The sequence below is a fragment of the Notamacropus eugenii genome, chromosome 2 (genome assembly GCF_028372415.1).
Source record: "Notamacropus eugenii isolate mMacEug1 chromosome 2, mMacEug1.pri_v2, whole genome shotgun sequence".
NCBI lineage: Eukaryota > Metazoa > Chordata > Mammalia > Diprotodontia > Macropodidae > Notamacropus > Notamacropus eugenii.
In genome coordinates, this window is record NC_092873.1 from 476,507,827 (window position 1) to 476,520,938 (window position 13,112).

At 38.7% G+C, this 13,112-nt stretch overlaps 2 protein-coding genes across 8 annotated transcripts in view; one reads left to right on the forward strand and one right to left on the reverse strand.

Annotated features, from left to right (window-relative positions):
- The window catches only part of SCYL3 (SCY1 like pseudokinase 3), a 32,217-nt gene extending 19,410 nt beyond the window's left edge, over positions 1–12,807 (forward strand). For 4 of the 5 annotated variants that reach the window (XM_072648686.1, XM_072648688.1, XM_072648687.1 and 1 more), the window contains exons 4-13: positions 1,156–1,269; positions 2,703–2,759; positions 3,509–3,611; positions 4,612–4,723; positions 5,457–5,534; positions 6,021–6,160; positions 7,588–7,775; positions 8,918–9,089; positions 10,628–11,295; positions 12,141–12,807. In XM_072648686.1, the coding sequence (XP_072504787.1) occupies positions 1,156–1,269; positions 2,703–2,759; positions 3,509–3,611; positions 4,612–4,723; positions 5,457–5,534; positions 6,021–6,160; positions 7,588–7,775; positions 8,918–9,089; positions 10,628–11,295; positions 12,141–12,206 (1,698 nt within the window). In that variant the 3' untranslated portion in view covers positions 12,207–12,807. The remainder of the gene's footprint in view (positions 1–1,155; positions 1,270–2,702; positions 2,760–3,508; positions 3,612–4,611; positions 4,724–5,456; positions 5,535–6,020; positions 6,161–7,587; positions 7,776–8,917; positions 9,090–10,627; positions 11,296–12,140) is intronic. The other variant, XR_011975671.1, reaches the window with a different exon arrangement.
- FIRRM (FIGNL1 interacting regulator of recombination and mitosis) overlaps positions 11,783–13,112 on the reverse strand; it is a 76,743-nt gene continuing 75,413 nt past the window's right edge. For all 3 annotated transcript variants that reach the window (XM_072648681.1, XM_072648683.1, XM_072648682.1), the window contains 2 exons: positions 12,925–13,110; positions 11,783–12,154 (listed from right to left, as the gene is read on the reverse strand). In XM_072648681.1, the coding sequence (XP_072504782.1) occupies positions 12,122–12,154; positions 12,925–13,110 (219 nt within the window). In that variant the 3' untranslated portion in view covers positions 11,783–12,121. The remainder of the gene's footprint in view (positions 12,155–12,924; positions 13,111–13,112) is intronic.

Consider the following 13,112-nt stretch of genomic DNA (forward strand, 5'->3'; position numbering starts at 1 on the left):
CTACTACCAATTGGAGCCAAGGTTTTCCTATAATGTCACACCAGGCTTTTGGTATACAAGCGTATTCAAAGAGTTTATGTAATAACAGGGGTTGTTAATGGTCCAGTGGGTGGAACTTTTAAAGTGCTGTAATATCTCCTTGAGTGCTGAGGTGATACAGTGCTGGGCCTGGAGTCGGGAAGACTCATCTTCCTGAGGTCAGATCTGGCCTCAGATACTTACTAGCTGTATGACTCTGAGCAAGTGATTTAATACTGTTTGCCTCAGTTTCCTGATCTGTACGACAAACCATTCCAGTGTCTTTGCAAGAAAACCCCAAATGGGGGTCACAAAAAATCAGACACGACTGAAAACACCTGAATAACAATGACAGAAACATGTCTACTAAATAATTCTAGGATTTTAAATGAATATGTCCTTGCAGTGTGTTCTTATGTCACTTTTCAGTCTATTTGGCTTTATTCTTCCTACAGTCCTTTAATACAGTCTTTATCAAACCACTCATTTAAAAGTGGTGGTCTTTATTATTTCATCCTTCCTGAGGCTTTTGCTCTTTTTTTTTTTCCTCTCTAGGGTCTGTGCTTAGGTGAGAAGGAATAGAAAGGGGAAAAAAATTGAAATGAAAAGTTTTAGAAGAATAACAGAATTTCCCTTTGAATGCTTTTGATAATAAACATTGTCTGTGGTGCCGTACAAATAAGCAATAAGTATATTCTTGGCTCTCCTGACAATTACATAAATCTGTGTGTGGTTATTGAGAGATTCCTGGTAGTTAAGACTGTCTATCCAGAGACTCATCTTGCCAACAGAGAGCATTTTTTCTTTCTTCTTTAGTCAAGTTATGCAGTTTGACCTTCCTTGAGGGCATATCATTGCAGTAGAATAAGAGGGACTTCTGGCTTTTTAAGAAATATTTTTTTTAAATGCAACACTTTTTAATTGGGTTCAATGCCCTCACTAATGGTTTTGTAACCTTCACTCACTGCAGTGATGTGACTGACTTCTACCCATATACTAAGCTAAATGGAGACAGGCTCATTTCAGAACTTTTCAGCCTGGCAAAAGCTCCTTTTGTGATTCTGTTTTCTTTACCATTTGGGTCATTCATTGCAAAATGGCTGTTTCAGTCTTCCATCCTCATGTGCTTTCTTTTAGGGAAACCTAACGCACAACAATGTCTGTTTGTCATCTGTGTTTGTAAGTGAGGATGGGCACTGGAAGCTAGGAGGAATGGAAACAGTCTGTAAGGTCTCTGAAGCCACACCAGAGGTAAGAGCCAAAGAATAGACTGTGTTGTGTTGGACTGAGAAGAGAGGCTTCTGGTTGTTGGAAGATTTTGTACAATATTTTTTTTGTAGTAACAATGATAAGCTTTAGTGGTCTAATTTCCATTCACTGTCTTTCCTTTGGAGTCACCAACTACCTGTATCTTTAAGAGGCAGATTTTTTTTTTTCTGACCAACCCTTCTTTACTATAGATTATATCATTTTAAATCTAGAAACGACTTTAAAGGTAACTTAGTCCACCTGAGAGGGCCTGTCCAAGGTCACAGAACTGAAACCTGCTTCTTGAGCTAGGGCTTTTCCAGGAGAATGTGCTCTTTCGTCTTGTGAGGGCAACAGCTTTACCCTGATTTCTCTGGCTATTTTGGCTCTCTGCCTTCAGTCTCCTCTTCCTTCTCATTCATTCTGTACACTGTTGCCAAACTAATCTTCCTAAAGCAGTTTTCTCTCTAGATCCTACGCTGTAGGATCCTCTTAGAGTATCCAGTCTAAATTCCTGTGTAGCTTTCAGGCCCCTCCTGAATGGGCTCTACTTCATCTGTCCAACCCTGTTACCATCGAGCATTGCAGCCCAGCTCTACACACAAGTTGGTTCATTTTCCCCCAATAGTCTGTGCTTATTCTCGCATCCTTGCTTTTCCTTATGTCTTCCCTCTCTGGAATGCTCTCTTTTCTTTCTGCTCACCTAACCTCAACCTTCAGAACTAGTTGCTTCCTCCAAGACGGCGTTAGCCTGTACCCTTCTCTTTTCAGAGCGCCTCTTGCAACTCACATTACAACTCCTCAGTTTCATATGAAATCACTATAACTGTTTCATGGATACTGGTTGTTTCTCCCTAGTTAGATAGTGACCTTCAGATGATCACACAGCCGTGCCTTAAACTTCTTCTGTATACTGTTACAGGACCTAGCTTGGTACTAGCAACATCCTAGGTATGGAATAAATTATTAATTTATTAATGAAAGCCTCTTGGTAGCCCAGCTTTATGCTGTCAATATCCTTGTGCTGTTTTTACTGCCATAAGGGTAGGGTAGGGTAGAGGTAAGAGTAAATGATATTCTAACTTACTCATGGGAGAGTGAGATGTAGAGAAGCTCCTGTCTCCCTAGCACCTAGCAAAGTACCTGGCACATGGTGGGCACATAATAAATACTGATTAATCTCCCAATCTTGTTTTCTTTGATACCAGAATTGCCTTCCTTGGTCACCAAAGGATCAGCTGAATAAGGACCTAACTTTCTGTTGTGTCTTCAGCCAGTTTTAATTTGAATAGTTATGGAAGTTGTTGAAGACCGGCCACTGCTTCTTGTTTTTCATTTCTTTACCCATATTTCTTAGCTTAAGAGCAGGTCAACAAACATGTCCCTGAGTGTTTAAAATATTGATCAGACCTTTTGGGTTTTCCTTTCTCTCTCAGTTTCTGAAAAGCATTCAATCGTTGAGAGACCCGGCATCTGTCCCTCCTGAAGAAAAGGTATGTTGACATGTTAGGATTACTGGAACTCTACTTAGTTAAAAACACTCCCTATTCCTTACTTCACTTTAATTGGGTCGTTGCTGCTTTTTTTCTCCTGCCTTACAATAATTTCTGGGGCCAAATTGTAGGGCTACAAAGGAAGAGAAATGCCTATGTCATAATGCTAAAATTTAAAAGACCTCAGAGGACACTGACTATTGAACCAAGTCTTACAAAAGACCACAAATGAGGAAAATTTTCCCAGACCACTTACTACTTGGCTTTGCCTAATCAATCATCTACCTAAATGGGCTTGTTTTATAGGGACTAGTTGCAGATCTATGTGAATAATAGCTGTCATACTTCCTCTAAGAGGAATGTTTATCTGTAAACTTTTTGCAAAGCTCCTGCCTGTCCACTCCTGCATTGTATTTGTCCAGCACCCAGAGTAATCCTTGGCACAGAAGAGACACTTAATGAACACTTGTTGATAGTAAAGTTTTAAACAAATAGTTCTTATGCTGAACTCTTATAATCTCTCTATGCCTATAGAAACCCTCCAACAACATAATTAAGGTACTATGTAGGCCATTTAAGCCCAGTCTTTTAACTGACTCTAGCTAGCTTTGAAATAAGTCAGACTGCTCCTAACATAGGAATTAAAGCAGTGTACTTTTATAATCAGTAGTGAAGGTACTACAGCAAAAATTTTGTGTCTGATTCATACAAAGCAGACATCCTGGCTTGAGGATCTCTAATACTTTCAGTCTGCAGAATTCAGAATTTTGCCGAAGACAAATGGACATGCCCGAGATGCCTATTCATTTGGAATAATGGTGGAAAATTTGCTCACAATCTTAAGTGAACAAGGTGAGTTGTGTGATTATATTATGGGTTCCACAAAATAGGTAGGTAGTAATACAATTCTTCGTGCGTTTCCAATGGGAGTCTGATCGTGATCATCATAAGAAAATTTTAATCTAAAGTATAAGCCCTTTTAGCGTAGAAATTCATTGCATTTGTGATAGTGGGAAACCATAGGTTTCTATATCTTACATACTAGGACCTAGGAAGTATGAATCATGACAACCAAGCTGCTAATATTGTGGGTGGCTCACACAATTTGGGGTGGAAAGACTCAAAGTAATCCATTAGTCATCGATTAATACTCAAAACCAACCCATATTATTTAGTGTGTTTGGTAGAAACTTAAACTCTTTAAACTAAACTAAAAGAAACAAACTTTATAGACCAGGATGAAATTTTCTTGATCTCCTTTCCAAATCCTTTTGACTTCTTCTTCTAGCTGTACCTTGCCATCAATTTCCCTTTTTCTTCTCCTTTCCAACCTTTAGCTTCAGTCATTTGAGGCCATTGTGTTTTCTTTTGTTGTTCCTAGTCTAGTATTATACCCTTTAGGGACCTCCAAAGCCTTCTGGCCTGCAACTACATCCACCACTCCTGCTGTTGTTGGTCTGTTTTGTCAATCTCTTCACTGCCCTGGGCTTTGTACAAAATGGTCACTCCTTTTCCTGTTCAATAGCAGTGCTTCTTAGTGTTGCAGGCTTCCTTACCTAATTCCTGTAAGTCATAACATTCCAGTTTTTTAGGGTTTTTGACAGTTCTTAAGCTCACCAACCCTTTCTTCTTCTACCTTTTTGTATGTAACTGATAGAATGTAAATGGGATCAAAGAAAGGTGCGTCGTGCTCTAACATTGCCTCTCTTGCTTTAGTGCATTTTGCAGTACTGAGTTATCTAGCAGAAGGACTTTGGGGTTTTGCCACCAAGCAGTCATCAGCTACAGAGGGATCTCTCTGCACAGGGCGGGGAAGATGGGAATGGAAACTAACTATGGCTCTGAATTTCAGTTTCAGCGGATAGTCTGTCAGGCTTTCAGCAAACCTTGCGCTCAATGCTCTTGAACCCTGATCCAGAGGGTCGGCCAGCACTCTGTACCTTACTGTCTCATGACTTCTTTAGGTGAGGAAACCTAATTCTGCTTGTTGATTGCCTCCTTCCATTGATAGTTTATGTGATTGGTTTTGAGATAATTAAACACAGGATCAGAATAGAAATCCTCTGTTAACAGAGGTCATCAGGGAGCAATGAAAGGAAAAACAGAGCTCCTACCCAGTTCATTCTACAAAATTAAAGGTATGGAGCTTTTAGGTATCTTTAACCTAGAACATTACAGGTTCTGAACGTAAAAATGCAGGCTGCTTCCCTGGAGTCTCAAATTATGAAGGTGCTTGGTCAGTCTGTAGATTAGGTTAGCTACAGGCAGGTTCCACAGTTGCAAATGAAAAGAAATTTAACGAATAGCTCTTTGCATTTGTAAAGTGCCTTTCACATGCTTATCTGCTCCTTTGCAACAACTGGGTGAAGTACAGGCAGAGCAGGTGTTACGATTATCCCATTTTCCAAATAATAAAAATGGGGTTCAGAGAAATTAAAATCATTAGCTCAAGATCACAGTGATAAAGAGTTGGAAATTGAATCCCGAAAGTCCTGGCTTATTCAGTTTCGTTTGTGTTCATTCTTGGCGGGACTTTTCTTCAGCAGCTCCCTGAATACTGGAAGCCCCCTAAACTGGGCTGTAATGATAACCTAAGAGACAGATACTGAAACTGATCATTGGCAGTTTCTGTTTGACATCACCCCTGCCCCCAATATAATCTTTTATAATCTTTCCCTTTCCCTTTTTGGTATATAGAAATGATTTCCTAGAAGTTGTGAATTTCCTGAAGAGTTTAACAGTAAAGAGTGAAGAAGAAAAAACTGAATTTTTCAAGTAAGTAAAGGGAATTAAGATGTTAAAGTCCTTAAGTCATATAAGACCAGGGATATTTGGGATGAGGTGTTCTGGGATGTGGGTTATCTGTTATACCTTAAGCCAGTACTTTAATTACACTCACTTTTTATATTGGACTTGTAAAAAAAATATTACAGCTTAATCTAGTCAGATTTGAGGAAGTATTTTTTATTGACTACAAAGTAATTAACCAATTAGGAAGAAAAGGTAAGAGTTATTTTTCCTGTTTTGTTTCTGGATTTAAAGTGCTTATAAATGCTAATCTCATGCTTTGCCTCTAGCAGGCTTTAATTATTATTGTTATTATTGTTACATAAAGTCCTTGGGGACCAAACTGTTGCTCTTTTACAGCCCAGTTTCACAGATGGCATCAGGTGGAAGTAGGCAGTTTTTAGGTGAAAGCCTAAATGAATAGCTCAGATGTCACCAGCTATTTCTCATGTCTCCTTTTTTTTTGGTCTGTAGATTTTTGCTTGACAGAGTCAGCGGCTTATCAGAGGAATTGATAGCTTCCAGGTTGGTCCCTTTACTGCTTAACCAACTGGTGTTCGCAGAACCAGTAGCTGTCAAGAGTTTCCTTCCTCACTTGCTTGGTCCAAAGAAAGGTGAATATTTGAAGCATTTCTGGTAGCTACCAATTGGAGTGACTGTAAGTCTATAGTTGAGATTTTTTTCCTAACACTGTAATGTATCTTGGACTCACAAGTTGATGATAATTAGTCTCAGTGTATTATTGATGAAAAGTTAATGTCACTTCTAAGTGCCTTAGTTTTCCCTGCCAACGATATGAAAATATTGCATCAGTACTTGGTGTAAATATTTTTTAATGTAGAGTGAAATTTGGCATAAGGCAAGACTTTATTTTTCTATTAAATAATTACAGAAGTACCGAACAGTTGTAGTCTTGTTAACGGCAAGTATGGATGAAATAGCCTCATCTCGTTGGCAAGGAAAACTAAAGCATTTAGAGGTGACGATAATTTTTATTCGATAATCTAAAAACTGGAGCTCATTATCATGAACTTCCAACTTGTAAGTTCAAGATACTTCACAATGTCATGCGAAGCTCAGAGAGCAGAACTACATCACGGTCAGAGAACAACCAAGAAATTTCAAGTGTAAAAATGGGTAACATTTTAGAGTTGATTTCATAAGATGAATATTGGTCAGATTGTCATATCAGGATATTTTTAACAATAAATGGCTAAGACCATTCTCATTTTTTAAGCAATCTGGTAAAGAAAGACCCTATTTCATGCCAATTTTGGAGCCATGTTATTCTGTAATGATTGGATACTTGCTAGAATTATCCCAAAAGGGGAAAGGACTGGCCTTGCTAAGGAGAGAGGCCATCCTACATCTTCATAGAGATGAAAGGGTAATGGAGGACCACCACACAGGGTTTGGAGAGGTAGGAAAGAGGGTACACGTTATTGCTACTGTGAGCTTGCACCTTTTGAGGCCTTCTGTGACAATCTAGACATGAGCTATAGTGTGAGATTCTCAGGGGAAAGTCTAAATGGAGGCAAAACAAGTCAAAGAAATATGATCTGGGAGGCAGCTTCCAAAGTTTGAACCTGATCTGTAGAAGTCCAGAGCTTTGGGGTGTGGATCATGGGTTACATATTCTTCCCTCCCAAGAGATAAGCCTTTGATGTCCTCCTTCATTATCCTTTCATCGCTGTTGAAGGAGAACAGTGATGATCTTTCTTCTCAGCAAGGAGACCCTACAGCAAATGTCATGATTTACTGCTCTTTTGCTCTAGGCAAAGTCAGGAGAAGTAGGGGCAGAGCTGCTTAAGGCATTGACATTCATCGTGTATTTCAGAGTTGGAAGGAGCATGGCAAGAATGCTAGTCCAACAGAGCTCACTGTCATGTGTGTTATACAGAAAAGCCCAGATTATCTCAGGGAAGAATTTGGATTGTCCTTTTAGGTTACTTTATTTGTATAGTTATACCAAGCTCAATGGCTACTTTTTATTAAAATGTAATGTTTTCCCATTTGTACTATTCACTGTTTCTTAAAATAGATGAACATGGAGAAAAACGGACGGGCTGTTTGCTTTCACCAGCTCTGTTTCAAACCCAAGTGATCCCTGTGCTTCTAAAGCTGTTTGAAGTTCATGAAGAACATGTCCGGATGGTGCTTCTGTCTCACATAGATGCCTATGCAAAGTACTTCACTCAGGAGCAACTGAAAAAGGTCATCTTGCCACAGGTCAGAATGAAATCTGTAGGACTAGCAGCAGTAGGAAATCACTGAATGTAGTGTACTATTGTTTGAGTTAAATTTAATATAGTTTGGGATGTCCTTAGATAAAAGGGAGTTGGAAAGGGGAAGAAACTGGGACTGGAAGTAGTGGATTTTATGCAAGGGGCAAAAAGTCTAAATCTCACCTCTGCTATCTAAACTTAATGAATTATTAAGATGAATGAATCAGCAACTCTAAATTTTTATCTGCATAGGAGAAATAATTTTTCATGGGATATGCTTTAGGCTAAAGCTTTATTTTCAGAGTGTTTCACAGAAATGCATTATTAAGATGCCAGGTTAATGCATAGTTGTAAACCAAAGCGTAAAGGGAAGAGAGATTGAGAAAAGGGGAAGCTCTTAGAAATGAAATAAATTCTGATGGTTCAATTATGAATGATACTGATGAAGAAAAGGGGAGTTTCAATGAATTGTAAGTTCAGTTTGATACAGCAGCCAAAGAGTTAATGATAATAAGGGACAGCTTCCAGGAATAAAGGGGAGCTAGTTTGTTTTCTTTCATAAAATACCATGTTCAGTTATGGGAGCCAAATCATAAGAAGAATGCTAATAATAAGTTGGAGAATGTCTAGATACAACCTTGTGACAGCATTGTTTTAAGGAAATGGGGGATGTTCACCCCAGAGGAAACATTCAGGGTTCAAGGGAGTTCTACCAGTTAAGGACTGACTTGGAAGAGGGTTAAGACTTGTTTTGTTTGACCTCAGAGGACAAACAGAACTAAGCAGGAAGTGAGAATTTCAGGGGACAATTTTAGGATTTAAGTCAGGATAGACTTGCTAATATAGATTGGGCAGCTTCAGGAGGTCAGGGGTTCTGCTTTTTTGGCTAGTATGCATAGAAGTAGATGGCTGCTAAGGTCCTTCCCAGTTCTGTGATTCTTTGAAGAGAGAAGCATCGGAAGAAAGCTTATTATAAATTCACCCATCTTCAGATGGATTGGAAACAATGCAGTGGCCAAAAATCTGGCGAAGGGAGATAAGAGTTTTGCAGGAGACCTGAGGAAGAGAAACATTGCAATCTTTTTCCTTTTGTTTGTGTGTACATAAAAACACTTTTCCTACATTAACATTTGGATTCTGCCCTAGGTTTTGTTGGGCCTGCGTGATACCAATGATTCCATTGTAGCCATAACCCTTCACAGCCTGGCTGTGCTGGTTTCTCTACTTGGACCAGAGGTGGTTGTGGGAGGAGAAAGAACCAAGATATTCAAACGCACAGCACCAAGTTTTACAAAAACAGCTGATGTTTCTCCAGAAGGTAAATAAATGAAAGGTGATAAGGAGTGGAGTCCTTAAAAGATCCCAGTCTCTTTATGTTAAATGTTCTCCAAGAAACACTTCTGGTATAGCCACCTTTGGCTTCCATCAGAAAGGATAAAATGCTTCTTCACCCACTTCAGCTCCTTGGTATCAACTGAATATGGTCCAAGTGAAAACCTAATACTTTAAAGAACTATTGTCTTCTGCCCTGAAATGCAGATGGGTTTGGGGATGAAGAAAGATACTTGAGGTGATTCACTAGTGTGTATCAAAAGCTTGCCTGCCCTCGCTGTTCACTTGAGCTGTCACCTCCTACACAGGGGAAAATGCACCAGTCTATTCTGAGTACACAGAAGTACACAGTTGGGGGCGGTAAGACCACTCCTGATGACTGCCCTTGGACAATTTACTTGACTTCTTGATGAAATCCAGTTTTCTTCCTCTGTAAAAGAGAAGTGACACTGCTTGTGGTAATGGACATATTTCATTAGACTGGGGCTTTTCTAGAGATCATAGGAATGAGCAGAAAAAAGTCTGTAAATCTGACAAGGGTATACATGTTAGCTGTTATTTGTCAGGATTCTTTCCTTACTGAAGGAGCAAAGACATTCATTCATTTACTAGGATTGCTTTTAGAAGTCCTGATAATGTTGTTCTGAATTTTTAGGCTTATAATAGTCAAGAATAATACACTACAAAAGGATAGAGGTTTTCTAATTTATGGATTATACTTTTTTAAAAATAATGTAGTTTGCTATTTCTGCGTGTACTACCAATTTTTAATTGAACATTTAAGTGATTAGAAATGGAAGTGATCTAAAAAAATAATATTCATTTAAAGGCTTAGGATTTGATTTCTGCTTGCTCCCCTTTTCAAAATCATACTGCCCCCTCAGAAAAGAACCACCAAAGTATCTTCACTGAATGACCTTGGCGTCTGGCTCACTGCTTTTTGTTTTCCCCTGCATTCTACGTCTGGTGATAAGGGAACTTACAAGCTGCTTTGTAGGTTAAATTTATTTTTATAGCTATTTAGCATGTAGGCAAGAGAAGGAGAACACCCTAACTGCTCAGCTATTAGACAGTTTTCCTTCTTTCCCAGAGGTGTGGGGGACACCCATAAAGCCATTTCCCTGTACTCTACAAGGAGACAAGATCTGTATCACTTTATAGGATGTTCTTGGATTGGGTATTTTATTGTCGTGCTGTTTCATTAGAACACAGAATTTAGAACTAGGAGGGATGGGAGCTCCAAATCCCTCATCTTGCAGACTTTAACTCACTTAGCCACAGTCACACAGGCAATATGAAGTAAAGGTGGAATTTGAACCCAGGAGTCCTTGTGCTATACTCCTTGCAATTACATTAATGCTGCCTCTCTCCTTTTTCCAGCAGCTTGATCTATGCAGCTTTTTCAGCTTCTGGCATTAGATGTGAACTGCTTCTATACTTCTGTTCCTTGTAGAGAGATCCTTGACACCTAATCTCATTTAAGCCCAAACCTGGGTTACCTTTATAATTGTATTTCTCCCACAGGTGAAGAGGCTCCTCAGCCTATTCAGCTCTCTATGAATGGAGTCCCACCAATGCAGAGTGCTTCAGGGGATGGTACAGACTTTCCCTCAAATTCTAAAAAATCAGGAGAGGAATGGCCAGACTGGAGTGAGCCTGAGGAGCCCTCTGAGAACCAGATGGTCAGCATACAGATATGGCCTGTAGAATCATGTGATAAAACTAGGCCTCAATTTACTAATTTGACTCTTGAAGAGACTTGGGATAATTTTGAGCCTACTGATTCTAAAGCATCTCCAGGGAATGGCCTTAATACAGCAAGTGAGCAAAAACAAGATCCTGTTGTCCTTCCTCTAGACAAAGAGGAGGCCAAGACCCTAAAAGTGAACCCACTCACAAAGGCTGATCCCGTGGGAAGCTGGGATGATTTAAAAGAAACAAAATTGCCACAAGAGAGGTCTCTTAAAGCTCCATCTGAATTTGGTTTAGGAGAAGAATATACTATTCAGGTGAAAAGAAAACCAATCCAAGATCCCGAGTTGGACTGGTTTGCTGATATGATCCCAGAAATCAAGCCTTCAGAAACTTTCCTAATCTTACCCGAACTGAGGACAGAGAGGAGAGTTCCCAAAGATGATATCTCACCTACGCTGCAATTTTCATCAAAATTTGCTGCAACTGAAGCTACTGAGGTGAGGATTGTTTATTATTAAGTTACAGGGTATTGGGAGTAAATTCTCCTCTAATTATTTTAGTAAAACAAGCAGTATTCACTTTACTGGTTCAGGATTCTCACACTAAGTGTCAGTTCATTAACTGATTTATTTAAACCAGCTTTACTATCACTGCTTTGAGCTAAGCAGGAAGTTTGCTTTTTATATTAATGGAGAAAACAAACTGAATTTAGGAATTAAAGAAGGAATATTAAGGCCTTAAAATATAGAGAGTTATCAGCATGTTATGATCCACCTAGCAACCACAACACAATGTAATAATTTTTATACATATCATGAAATAAATCTCATTATGAACCTTTTTTACAGGGTTTCTAAGAATTTCTTGTTCATTCATCATCTATAACAGCTCAAGTCAGTCTGCTTTGGTATCCATAAGCATTTGCATGAAAAGACTCATTGAATGATTGATAGTTTTTCTTACAGATCAAGTGGTCAAAGAGGATAAAATGAGTTTGCTTTATTAATCTTGCTTTATCCTACACCAGGACTAAATAGTTAAGTAGATGTGCTTTTGTCATCAGTGAGTTTAGAATTATAGCTCATTAATTAATGTGCTTGAGATAAGCTGATCAGAAAGTAAAACTAGTCTGTAAAATTAAAAGTTTACATACCTTGTTATTTTTTCAGGTTTTAGTGGTATTATTAATCTTGGAAAGAGACAAAAGTTTCAGAACACCAGTGCTAGTTGTTAAGGTTTTATAGAATGGTTTTATAGAATGTCAAGCTATATTTTGACTCCAAAATATAAAAGTCCATTCAGTTCTTCTTAAAGTACTTGATTTCATGTGTTCTCGTTGCAGGGAGAAGCTGAAGGCTGGGGAGAAGAAGAGGAATTAAATTGGGAAGAAGATGATAGTAGCTGGTGACAACTAGCATGATGTGGACTCTAGAAATATTTTCTATCTTGGTTTTACAAATTATTACCTCAACAGCAGGCACCTAACAGAGAGGTCATGATGATCCAAACAGAGCCTATTTTTCCTGTACCAGGAAGTTTTTTTCCCAGTTTGTGCAACTGCTGTGGAGTAACTGAGACCTATGCTAAAAAAGCCATGGTGGAATGTAGTTCACACCACTGTATTCCAGGAGAAAGGACCTATTGTACCTGAGGCCAGATTCCATGAAGAACAAGTGGCTGTGGAAAGTAAAGGTTGTATTTTTTATTTTTCCAGGACAATTCTAGAAAACTGAAGATAATAAATATAAAAATTTTAGTTTCTAACTTAATTTTGTGCCATTTTCTTTTCTATAGCCAGAAGAGTAAGTTCCACTGTTAATGGCTCACTTAGAGCTTGGATGAAATATTTCAGATAATTGGGCAACTTATTTTATTTATCTGTACGGCTATATGATGAGATCCTATGTGAACCTGGCCCTTTTGTGGACTGTTCTAAAAGACACCAAAGTTCTTAATGAGAACATCACTTTTATTCTCTAAACATCACCAATAAAAATTATTTAAGTCTATTCTCAACTGCTTGTTATAAAACAGATACATAATTACACCCGCATTTTCATTTATACAATACAAATACAATCAAGACTTAATACTCCTTTTACATGATCTTAATGGTAAAGTCCTACCTGTGCACAACTTCTTAATGTATTTATCTTTGTTTGTAGCTCCTCTAACTTTGCTGTTAGCCAACTAGGGGCAGGAGATCTTTGCAGCAATAACTGGACTGCTTCTAAGGCCCCCTCTGCTGTTTGCAGTGCTGACTTGTACTCCTCTTCCAGGGGAAACTCCTGCCGTATTCTCTTGGCACAAGGCT